The following is a 12,540-nucleotide window of genomic DNA, read 5'->3' as shown; positions in this document are numbered from 1 at the left end:
TCCACTGTAAATAAAAGAGTAACATAATGTGACATAATGGCACAAATCTGGGATCTTAGAAGGTGTTTGTTTTAAGACGTCTGATCAAGGCAAATGCTCAAATAAAAGTTCACACGCCAAATAGATGCAGATACTTTAATTGTCTAAACTGTGTGCAGTGATTTACTTTGCCTTTAGTTGCAAACTACACCCATCTGGCACCGAATTAGGCCAAAACCAAACAATGAAGTGTAATGTTTGCAAATACTATTTGCCCCAGGTCTGACTGAGAGATGCTTGGTTTCCTCTGCGGTAGAAACTCAAGTTCAATCCCAACAGCAAACCTTGGTTTTTAGAAAGCACAATTCATTTTCATTCAACATCTTTTTTTTCTTTTGTTAGTTTATAGGTTGTTGCTTTAATAATTGTGTTAGTGTGAGCATTAATATAAGTATTATTACTCTTTTTCAGGAGGACTGAGACCTCTGAGGACTCTTTCTACCTCTGCTTCACCTCCCTGTGGGTTTGAGGCGTTTGTGTGGCATGCCAGGTTTTATCCCAGAGCTGTGACACCTGACCTGGGGCTAAACAGTGCCTCTGGTGTCCCTCAGGGCACCACAAGTGCTGTCAGCTTTGTGTTTGAATACATCTGCAGACGTCGGCGCTGAAATGTGACTAAGGAAGACATCTTAAGAATCTCAATCTATGCAGCAAAAACTGAGTGGTGGTAGTGATTTGCAGACTGAAAGCTGGTAGTGGAGTATCTTACTCTGGGTTATACAGCAGTGTGCCAACCATCTTTTGGCTAAGAGCTGATGATCGTGGTCTCAGTGACCAGCAGTTGGTCTCACCTGCCCAAGCTGCTTTGCCACAAGCCTGGCACTGACTAAACAACACCAGACTGGAGGTCAGCCAGAGCGAGGTCTAATGAGAGAGAAGCCACACCAAAGACTGGCATATCTGTCCTCACTTCAGAGCACCTGTGCCACAGTGTCTGTGTGATGAGAGCCAAAGTTGCCTCAGAACAGCCCGTCTTCCTCTAATTACTCGTTGTTATCACACAAATAATTGTCCTTCCTGAATTATTTTAGATGTCTGTTTTGTCTGGACCTTGAATTTGAATACAGTGGTGTCTCATGGTACAATACAGCCTTAATCAACAACAGTAAAATATTTCTTCATTGGCCTTTAATTATAGGAATGAGACTATGAGAATGTTGAGTTGGTGATTGAAATAAAATCTATTTTAATACTCGAGAAAAGTCATAATTTCTTTCCTTTCGGAAAGTTAGTTTTTCAAAACTATGAATCTGTGAGTAAAGTAGGTTTTGACTGTGTAGGAGAGAATATTGTTGCTACCCACTATCAGTATATTTTACGCACTAAATAGGTTCTTCCCCATAAAAAGTGGCTTTTTAAAACTTTTTTTAACGCTTTCTAAAGCCTCGTCTACTATTGTGCTGTAAGTCTGTCCCGCTCCCATCCTCATTTTTAAGGACTCTGCTTCATTTTCTGAATCTGAGTTCCAGAAACCTGCGTGAAAATAAGATGAATGTGTTGAAAAATAGTCACATGGAATGATATTTTGGAGAATAAAATGCATTTTTACGCATAAACTAAAGTAGGAAACAAGAGCGCGCAGAGGGCACTGATGTTACTCCAACTTTTGCTTTTTAGATCTGATGAAATCTCCATAATATTAGTCCAAAAAGTACATTACAGCACCATGTTTTGTCAGATTTATTGTGCCTTTGAACCATCAATAAGTTAAGAAGTGACCTTAGAGCAAATTTCGTGCGTACATTCGCGTTGGCACGCTGTTGTTGTTGAAAGGGACGCGAAGTTAGAGGCAAATTTCAATCTAATCTAATCTAATGAAATCTCTTATCTCACTGCACTGTAAGCAAACTATTCCATACTATTCGTGCGTTTATTCTGGTGGATATGGGGTGTCACAGCCAACTCATGCAGCCTTTGCGCACTGCACGTCCATGAGCAGTTTTATTCTCCTGGGAAACGCATTCTGCGCTCAAAGTTGTCCCACACAAATCAATTCACCAAACTACACTGCTTCAGATTTGAGAACCACTGTTCAAGTTCCCCTGTCTGTGCTTCACTTACTGTGAAACACTGGAAAACGGGAGGGTGGAAAAAAAAAGACAGTTTATAATTGATGTTTTCCCATGGAGCAGCCCCTCCTCCTCGAAACAGAGGCTAACCCTCAGGTGGAAGAAATCTTTTAAGATTTTTGTGGGATAACATCAGGAGGGGTAGTCGACGCCAATGAAGTCCCTCCCCTATAGATCGGTGCTATAATACAAAGCAGTAAAAGCGGTAGGCACACACACAAGCGGCAGCAGCTCGACTAGAGATCCCGTGGCTTTTAATTCCCTCACTACTTTTTTTTAAACCCTCCTTCGATTTGCCCCGTTATTACCATTTATCCGAGGCGTTCATTTCCGCACCTGCCACACAGAGACCAAGCTAAGGCGAAGTAGAAGAGGAGACAAGGACACTGCGAGAGCCGGGAGAGGCAGACTGTAGAGATAGCAGCGGTGACCCGTTTGAGATCTTAAAGGACAAAAAAAAAAAAAAAAAAAAAAAATGCTGCTCTGGACCAAAATCGCGTTGGTCGGTCTCATCTGCTTGTCCTTGGTATCCTCTGGGATGGGATGCGGACCGGGCAGGGGCTACGGCAGGAGAAGACATCCGAAGAAGCTGACACCTCTTGCGTACAAGCAGTTCATCCCCAACGTCGCGGAGAAGACCCTCGGGGCAAGCGGTAAATACGAAGGCAAGATCACAAGAAACTCCGAGCGATTTAAAGAACTGACTCCCAATTATAACACAGACATCATATTCAAGGATGAGGAGAACACCGGTGCTGACAGGCTAATGACTCAGGTAAGGAGACGGAATAACCTTTTATTTTAATTTTATTGTGATTTTTATTTTTTTGCCCCCACTGTCCATTTCCTAACGCACCATCACTGCGTACTGCAACAACTCCCTTGTCAGACTGATTGCGCACCTTAAGTGAAGTCTGTTTTACCCGCTGCTGAACTCTTCACACTGAGCCTTTTAACTTCACTGCAAAGGCAGATGCGCTTTATACACCAGCATGGGAGTTTCCAAAGGCTGCAGGCTTGAAGCGAATATAGAAATCCAGCTGGATAAGTGATGTGCAGGCGGACAGTCAGGACACTCGGCTTTCATGATTGTGACAGTGTATTTAAAATATTAATGTGCCCCTCTCCTCATATCTATATTTGTATCTATGGGAGGCTCGTTTTGTTGCCTTACAGGGGCACGTCCATGTTAGATTTCATGCAGACTTTCTGTGTTTGCTGCCTATTTCGGCTTTACGTTGCAGCTTGTTTAAGCGCCTTTTCTTTACCCCAGCCCTGGGGATGCGCATCGCTTTAACAGTCGGGCTTACTGAGGCATGGCGTAGCTCATTCAGACGTTTCCTTGCACAGCCTTCTGTAATTTAGCCTTTCGCGTGGCGTGCATCTGTGCATGAAAACTGACATTTCTTTGAGAGTGTCCAGGCCTTGGTAAATGGGTGGGACTCGGCCAATTACACGAGCAAGGCGCACAGGAGTGCTGGTGTGTTTTACAATACACCTGCACGAAGGATGGCGTCTGTTTTAAATATCTCATCCTCTTGCAGCCAGTCAGTTTAAAACCTTATACCCGGTTCAGTGCAGCTAAGAAGAGGCTCACATACATCGGAGACATGCCTTGATTTCTCTCCAGGCTGCAGGATGTCGCGTCTCTTCGGCATGACTTTTAGCACTTAGATGCTGGTGAATTATTAAAAAGCTCTTGGGTGATATTGGCTCAGTAATAATAAAATGAAGGTGGTGATGGTGGTGCTGCTGGTGGTGATGAAGCAAGGCGCGCGCCGGTGTCCCTGAACCCGTGCCTAGCACCACGTATGAGGGCGAGCTCCAATAAAATATTCACAGTGCGTGCGTCGCTCAGCCCTCCCCACATCTCCTCTGCTATACACCTATAGGTTCTCATACGCAGGGATCGTGAAATTACAGTAGTGTGAGGATGTGATTACCAAGGCGAGGGGTTAGAGACCTAAACGGATTCTCCGTGGGGGTTTCCAGGTCTCTAGCAGGAACATAGTTTAATTTAACCATTATTTCGAGAATCTTTGAACTAAAGAAGCACCTGTCTTAATCCAAGCTTTTACTCTGAGTAAAAAGACCCGCATGCCTATAAGGATTTGCTTTTGCAGGTCAGCATCAAAACGAACAACGGTGGGAGGTGGAAGAGCTGATAAATTGTGATTACATGTGGCACCATACGCTTGTGCAGCGTGGCCTGTTGGGGGTTTCTTTTTGTTTGTTGGATTTATTTGGGTTTGTTCGTGATCCATTTCCCACTTGACTGTTTACAGAAAACACGGCGACCGACTCTAAGTGTGAAAATGTACACGAAAGAACTTTTAGGCGCCCCTCGCCGGGGCTTGAAACACAGTTTGAACTTAGAACCTTTGGTCAGCGGGAGGCCACAGTAAGTTAAAACAGGTGTGATTATCCTTTTTATATATGACACTGTAAAGCCACCAGATTGAAGCATGTGCACCCAAAGGAGAGTAAGTGTAGCTGCAAGCAACATAAGCATTATCACATGAGGATTTACGCCGTGCCAAGGCTTTATGCATGAATCCAGAGGGTTTTTACGCACGGAGTTTTACGCATGAATGCCTTGAACTTCTTTCGTTATCTCGCGGTTTAGAAAATAGGTGTTGTATTCATAAATGAAACAAGGCACGTGTCTAGAGTAGCCCCGTTAGATATGTGCAATAAATGAATTAATCAGTCAATCAGTTTAGTGAGGTCTTGCCAAGATTATACACTCGAAGAAGCGCTTGAACAAGCACTCCTAACTAGTTTGACACAGCGCACTCCCAGAGAGCTGCCAACAAATACGCTTTAGAGACATTTACGAATAGATACACGAAGTGACGGGTCCTGACTTGATTAGGACCATCACCCGTTATTCCACGGCTTTTAGACTTATGCTCACCTGTCGCTGACCCTCGTGAATTCAACTTGTGTTAAGTGACATTCTACGCAGAAAAGTGGGACAAAATAAGACTCCAAAGGGATTTTTAAGGCAATAAAATGACTTAAAATTAAACAACAACAACTTTGATTTGCCCTCTTTAAACAAGTAAAACTGTAAGCCACATGTCAGGGGTTACTTTTTTTTACATTAGACCCAGTGCCAGACTTTTCATCTATTCTTCTCCCCCTCCAAGCGTAACAGTGTTAAGAGCCTGCAGTGCAAACGAGTTGGAAACGAGATGAGCTGGCGGCTTGTTTGCACTGACAGGTAGCTGATAAGTGTTTCCTCTAACCAAATCATTTGTGAAAAGATTAAGAGGCAGGCTGTTGAACAACTTTACCCCGAGCACAAAGCGCCGGTCCAAGGCGCCCTGCTGGGCTTCATGGTGGTTGAGCAGAATTTGGCTTGATTTGCGGCACACGACCTAATGAATTAATAAATAGGTTAAGCTTTACGGCTCTTGACTCCGACAGTCTCTCTCAGTATGCAGAAGGGTTTTTTAAGGAGGGTTTTTTTTTTAATTCAACACATTCTACAAGTGTGATATGCTCATAAAACAGCGACTGATATATATGACTTTGTTTTCTGTTATGCGAGCGGGTAGATTTGTGTGAACAATCCCCGATTGAAGACCTCAGACTGTCCCAACCGTGGCGTGGGGGTGGGAGGGCAGTGGGCTCTTCTTTGCCCCCAGTGCAATCCTGGGATATTTCACAAGTCTGTTAGTCAGCAGCCAAAACACCTCGACTTAAGAAGGCATGTCACGTTTCCAAGACTTTGCAGGAGAAGAGTAATGAAAGTTTCCCTCCGCCGCTGGACTGAAAAGACTCTTTGTGATGTTTTATTTGACATATTGGTTCGGCGTCCAGAATAGTTGTCTTGGAGAAGGCCAGGCATCTTCATTTAGAGCGCGGAGAGCTTAGGGTTCAACCAACTCCAGATATTTTAAGGAGGCAGCTGCTCTTGAAGATCATCTTCATATCATCTGGACATCAATTATTAATTTAAAGAAAACAAGCAACTGACAAACGACTCCCTCATTCATCGCCTAATGCAGACTCGTGAATTCATACTGTATTAATGTTGTCTTTAATGCAACACTTCTGGATAGAAAAGGGTCACTGCTCGCACCTCTCCAAGACCAAAGACCCATATGTTATAGGCCAGTGAAGCGAATGCAGTGCCTTATCAATATTTCATCAGCAGCTTTCTTACCCGAGATGTGCCCTCTGACGCTGCTGCTAACACTGAGAAATGCAAGCTCAGGATCAGAGACGCAGTTCAGCTCCAGTGTTTCACCTCAGCTGGGAGGAAACAGGGGAGTCAGGTGGGTGGGGGGATGGAGTTGTGCGAGAGGCCTCAGTTGGTCCAGTTTTAATCTTTAATTGATATTAACCCTTGTGTGGTGTTCATGCTTTTGTTACTCGGGCAACATTGGCGGATCTGGTTTAACAGATGTTTACTTTTCTCTGTTCTAAGCAATAAAATCCACACATATGGTCAATATGTGGAATTTGCCTCCGTCAGAGCGTGTTTATGAACTAAAGCGCTGCTCGTTTTTGTGAGAAAATATAATAAATATCTAAATATAAAAAAGTTGTTAATCATATGAGCCTATGTAACTCAACCTCGTTAAACAAACAGCCTGTTTGCATCAGCTTCTACACAACACATGGGGGGCACTTTTGCTGTGTGTGCACATGTGTTTCTTGCCCACAAACATTTCACCTCTTCTTTTTGTTGCTACTGGATCTAGAATAGATCGGGGAATGTCTCCTGATCGGTAATGAAAAGTCCAGCCAGTGTGTTGGTCCTGGCTGGACCACGTTGCCACATTGCCACGTGGGATGCTTCATTCCTTGGACGAGAAGGCCATTTAGTTTCACTTTTTCTCCACCTTGCTGTCTGCTGATGAGCTTCTCTTCACCCTCCTGTCTGCACTGTCCTCCCAATAAAGGCAAAAGTCCTCATGTACTAAAATCTCATCGTGTTCCAAATCCTCTCTTTCTCGACTAAAATCATAGATATAGATCGATAAGGAGCCTCCCTAGCAAAGCTGCTTATTAGTTGTGCTCCTCTGCGATTTGTAGTTGGGACAAAGGGTATAATGTGCGGGGATGAGGGAGCAGACAGGTGCAGGTTTAACAAAGTTGGAACTTTGTGCGGAAATAGCAAGAGCAGACAGAAAGAAAGAAAGAAAAAACAAGCGCGCACAGCAACAGCAGGTCATGCAGGACGAGGAGGAGAGAGTGAAGTGACACCAGCACGACCCCACTTCTATGACCACATGAGTGTGGGGGCTACAGTGTGATGCTTTATATGTTCTTCGCAGAAAATGAACCGGAATCTGAGGTGGAAATGATGATAAAGCACACAGTTCTTCTGGCACAAAGGGTAATTGCTGAAATGTAATAAATCTGTCGGAAGGCTGATTAGGTGATCTAATATTTTATTTCTCTGACCGCTTATCAGCCCTTATTTCTCTCGTCAGCTAAGCTGTGTCAGTGCAACGCGTGATTTGAGTGATTTTCACTTCATAAAAGCTGATGTTTGCGCACTGTGGTGGTGTTTCGGGCAGTTCCGGTGATGCATGGATTCATTTCTTGTTCCCACAGAGATGTAAAGACAAACTGAACTCGCTAGCCATCTCCGTGATGAACCAGTGGCCCGGAGTGAAGCTGCGGGTCACCGAGGGCTGGGACGAGGACGGACACCATTTAGAAGACTCTCTTCACTACGAGGGCAGAGCCGTGGACATCACCACTTCAGACAGAGACAAGAGCAAATACGGCACTCTGTCCAGGCTGGCGGTGGAAGCTGGATTTGACTGGGTCTACTATGAATCTAAGGCCCACATCCACTGCTCCGTGAAAGCAGGTATGGCTCCAAAGTAAAAAGAAAAACAGAACTGCGCTGATAATCTGCCATGCGCACCACTGGCTGTAGGACAACGGCGCGCATTTCCCATCAGGCGTGATTGCAATCGTTTGTAACAACAGGTGCAGCTCAGGGAAGCAGCAGTCCTGTTTTATCTTCTGGAAAAGTTTCACCCAAGACTAGATTGTATCAGCTGATTGTGATGGGAAAGTAAAATAGAGTCACAATAACACTTATCATGGGCTTACTGATCTGATGGTTATTGTAGACAAGTGTGACCACTGATCAATTCAATGATTTCAGTGATTAATCACAGAATCCTAGTGTTTGAGGGGTCATTTAAGTGCAGAGGTCAGATGTTTCAGATCTTTTCATTTGTTTTAACTGGATAGTTTTTATGAAACTGTAAATAGTCATTTCTCTGAGTGATGTATAGGCATTTCCCGGTTAAAGGCGTTATAAGCGTTTCTCGTTGCAGCTTATTTCTTGATCTTACACCGCCCCACACTGTCTCCTGGTGGGAACCGCTACCATAGTCTAACGAGGGTGCTCGGCGTGACCTAGAAATAGCACATTTTTCTCGCTCTCTGATAAAAATAAGTGCTGCAAGGTGAATTTGGTAATCGTTTTTAATTATATGTGAGAAAATCATAAAAATTTTCATTTCCGTTTGTTTGTTTGGTTTTTTGGGGTTTATCGAGGCTCATAATCGACCTAGGTCGTCACTACTGGACACCTATGACGCCCAGAAAATATTTCCTCACTTTGACTGATGAACCATGGTGCTTTTTCCTTCTTTTTTTTTTAAATTGATAAATCCCTTACTTATCATTCAGCACACACGTTTTGAGATCACAGTATGAGCTAGGCCGACGTGTCATTGGAGGTCATGCGACTTTACCAAAAGGATTTGGCTGAACAATGTTGAATTGGTTTGGGGTAAATCTGGTTTTCAGTTGTCACCTTATTTCATGCTCGGGAATCTTAAAAGAAGATTAAAAGCCCCAAATTCTGAGTAGGAAACCCTTTTTTCTCCCTCTGTGCAGGACAGTGTGATCCTAGAGACTGGTATGTGAAGAGTTCCACCAAGGCCAAAATTATTGTCATCAAGACTGACAACAAAGCAGGGAGAGGTGGTAGACAGGGAGAGGGGGGACATTGATGTTGCACAACAGAAAGCATTTAAGAGTCCGGGCCCTCATTTAAATTCAAATCTACAACTCGAGAGGCTTGGAAAAGTGGCTCCACTGGGTAAATAGTAGTTGTGAGTCGCCTATTTGTGTGAATTGTCACATAGAGGTTTCTGCACCTGAGTAAATATGGGAAGAGTAGCTGGGAAAGGCGTAAGTGTTCTTTACGGAGAGTAGCTCGATCCACAAGTTGATTTAGAATAACAATGCCTGCTCTTCATTGGGGTTTTTAATTAAGAATAGATGAGCCAGGGCTTTCAGTTTTCCCGTCTCAGACAACGTGGGCTAAGCTAATACGCATCTGGCATCAAGGAGCCGACATCATTATGCAAAATGCATATGGCCCACCGTGTTGTGTAGAGGCAGAAAAAATACAGATAAAGGTGGATTTTTCAGTCAATTTGAATTATTATGAATGGGCCTTTGAATGAGTTCTGGGCTGGAAATGTTCAAAGCGCATGTGATGTTTGTTTGCACGCGTTAAAAATTATTAATAAAAGTCTCGCAGTGAGAAAAACGACTTAATGTTTTTCTTGTTTCTTCTAACAGAAAATTCAGTGGCAGCAAAGTCAGGCGGCTGCTTCCCCGGATCCTCCACGGTCACTCTTCAGGATGGCACCAAGAAAGCAGTCAAAGATCTCAAAAGCGGCGACAGGGTCATGACAGCAGATGACGACGGAAATGTAATTTACACCGACTTCGTCATGTTTATAGACCGAGATTCGATGCTGAGGAGGATCTTCTATGTGATCGAAACCGACTCAGGCCAGAAAATAACCCTCACCGCCGCGCATCTCGTCTTCGTCAGCCGCAACAGCTCCAGCGAGGCGGAGAAGCGGATGTCTGCGATTTTCGCCAGTCAAGTCCAGCCTGGACAGAAAGTATTCGTCTTTGACGCAGAGCGAAGTCGACTCGAGTCTGTGACCGTCAAACGGATTTACACGCAAAGTCACGAGGGTTCCTTTGCGCCCGTGACCTCACAGGGGACCATCGTGGTGGACCAGGTCCTTGCGTCCTGTTACGCAGTGATCGAAGACCACGACTTGGCACACTGGGCCCTGGCACCCGTCAGGCTCGCCCACTGGGTGTCCTCGTTCCTATTTAGCTCCCAGCCTCCAAGCAGTGTACAAAACGAAGGAGTGCACTGGTACTCCAAAATCCTTTATCAATTAGGGACATGGCTCTTGGACAGCCACTCGATCCATCCACTTGGAATGTCGGTATACCCAAGTTGAAACAGCTGCGACAGGAGCAGAACGAGACTTTAAATGTAGGACACACGAACTATACAGTAGATTAAAAATAATAATAATAATAATAATTAAAAAAGAGAAAGAGAGAAAGAAAAAAAGCGAACTGACAGACAGACGTGACATGACAAGGGCCCCAGCGGAGTTGGGATATTTATTTCAGTGACTTTTCCATGATGTGTCCCCCTTTCAAAGAATGAATGGAGCCTTAAAAAGTTTCTCTTTGAATAATTTATTCTCATGTGAACTCTGCTGCTGTCACATAAATGGATTCTGAAACTGTGTGAGCAGCAAATTGTGCATAATCTATTTTTGTAAATATCAAATGCAAAAAAAAAGAAAAATGAAGAAAAAAATTGAAAAATGGGAAAAAAAAAATCGGAAACAGAAAGAAGATCATGTAAAACGGAGCTGACTTTGACAGGCTGTAAGTTTCATATATATGTATATATGTATGTATGTATGTATGTATGTATATATATATACATACATACATATATACATATATATGAAACTTACAGCCTGTCAAAGTATAATAATCAGCTGTATAACAATCAGCTGACTGTTATATTTTGGGGAGAGAGGAAAAAAAAAACCCTCGCGGGGTTCCATAAATTATATTTTTATACACAGAATTGTAAATTAGATTTTGACAGATCGCTACCGAATCACATTTCGTTATTTGAAATAGTGTAAGATATGAAAATATATTTTAATTTAAATACAGTAGCTGGGAAAGTGTTGGAAAATCTTGTACCGCTTGGTTTATTAAGAATTTTATTATTTTGTAAACTGTTCGTTTCAGTTGTTGGAGAGGGACAGATATTCTGCCCCATGTCTGCATTCTCTGCTTTTTTATGTGTATGTGTTTCTTTTCTGTTTTCTTTTGAGAAAAAATAATATCAAATGCAGATTCTGACAATTCAGTAACAGTTAAAGTAGTACTGAAACCGTTTCGTTAAATAAATTAATAAGTAACTCCTGTAAATGTACTAAAATCTTATTTTTCTTTTCATATTTTGTAATAGGGAAATAGTTTTATAGAAATGAACTGCAGGCTGATGCACAGTTTGAATAGACTATATATAGGCAGACCTACCAGTTAACTTTCATAACAGGGCGATGTGTCAAAAAATGTCTAGAATTTATTATTTATATGTTTATTATAAAATGAGATAAAGAACATTTTCAAACTTGGAGTTGTTATATGTCTTTTTCAAAAAACAGTGCCAGAGGAACCACACAGTAGTGGGAAGGACGGGGGCTTTTTGGCCATATTATTTGGACATTTACAACCAAATTATAATCTGGACTCAGTCAAGAGATATATCAATTGGCTTGGTTCACGCCCGCCCCTCGCCAAAAGAATCCCCACAGCCTATTGGATGTCTTACGCACAAAAAACCGGGGAGAATATTGCGCTTTGATCTACCTTTTGCATGCTTGCGAAATGTTGAAAGCCTATGTCAAATTTAACGAGGTCTGCCCTCCGCAAATAACTTCCAACGCGCAGACAAATTAAACAGAAGCGTCTTTGTTGGCCACAGGTCTGCCTCTCGGCGTCTGCTGGTTCAGGTCAGATCGCTCCATCCGACAGTAACTGACAGTCGGGGCTCATTATAAAGAAACGCTGCAGTCCCACTAGTCCACATTACAGCTTTGTTAGTCTTAACAAATCACTATAATCCTGCAGTATTTTCATAGACTTATAGTGCGCATGCAGCACTTAATAGTGAGCTCTCAGAGATGCGTTTTTGTCCTCTAGTGGAGCGCTTTGGCATCGGGCGGCACATCTTCTCAAATCGATTACAGCATTAGCTTCTTTGGAGATATCGTCTTCAGTGATAGGGCGACACCTTGTGGTTAAATTAGACAATTGGACGTAATATTCTGCAGCTGGGTGTAAATACTTAACGTAAAACCTGAATGAAGTTCTGGAAAAGGGATTTTTATATAACCAACTCTAGTCAAAGTGTTTGTAAAGCTGGAAGCAAAATCATACAGTCAAGCAGAAGAACAAAAGCAGTTCTGAAAATGTGAGACTATAAATTCAAATTTAAAAAAAAGAAGAAAAGCCCATGCACACAAAAAAAGATAAATGTTGGTGAATCACTCAGACCCATCAAAGGTAAAAGGGGCCTCTGAACCTGGGTTTC

The 12,540-nt window shown here is 42.8% G+C and overlaps 1 protein-coding gene across 1 annotated transcript; it reads left to right on the top strand.

Annotated features, from left to right (window-relative positions):
• The first annotated feature begins 2,237 nt into the window (after nucleotides 1-2,237).
• Nucleotides 2,238-10,859, top strand: shha (sonic hedgehog signaling molecule a). Its single transcript, XM_085418886.1, has 3 exons — nucleotides 2,238-2,883; nucleotides 7,683-7,944; nucleotides 9,684-10,859. The coding sequence occupies exons 1-3, from the start codon at nucleotides 2,584-2,586 to the stop codon at nucleotides 10,367-10,369; spliced, it is 1,248 nt and encodes a 415-aa protein (XP_085275012.1). The 5' UTR covers nucleotides 2,238-2,583; the 3' UTR covers nucleotides 10,370-10,859.
• Nucleotides 10,860-12,540: the final 1,681 nt, after the last annotated feature.

This window comes from Rhamphochromis longiceps, linkage group LG9 (assembly GCF_057381845.1).
Source record: "Rhamphochromis longiceps isolate RC_006_pf linkage group LG9, R_longiceps_female_GT1.1, whole genome shotgun sequence".
NCBI lineage: Eukaryota > Metazoa > Chordata > Actinopteri > Cichliformes > Cichlidae > Rhamphochromis > Rhamphochromis longiceps.
Note: the sequence above shows the minus strand (reverse complement) of the source record. Positions and strands in the feature narration are given on the sequence as shown.

Excerpts from the sequence above, each read along its gene's own strand:
- shha (XM_085418886.1), top strand. The coding sequence starts at position 2,584 with ATGCTGCTCTGGACCAAAATCGCGTTGGTCGGTCTCATCTGCTTGTCC. Across the intron at positions 2,884-7,682 it reads CTGACAGGCTAATGACTCAG|AGATGTAAAGACAAACTGAA; the intron begins GTAAGGAGACGG and ends TTGTTCCCACAG. Across the intron at positions 7,945-9,683 it reads CCACTGCTCCGTGAAAGCAG|AAAATTCAGTGGCAGCAAAG; the intron begins GTATGGCTCCAA and ends TTCTTCTAACAG.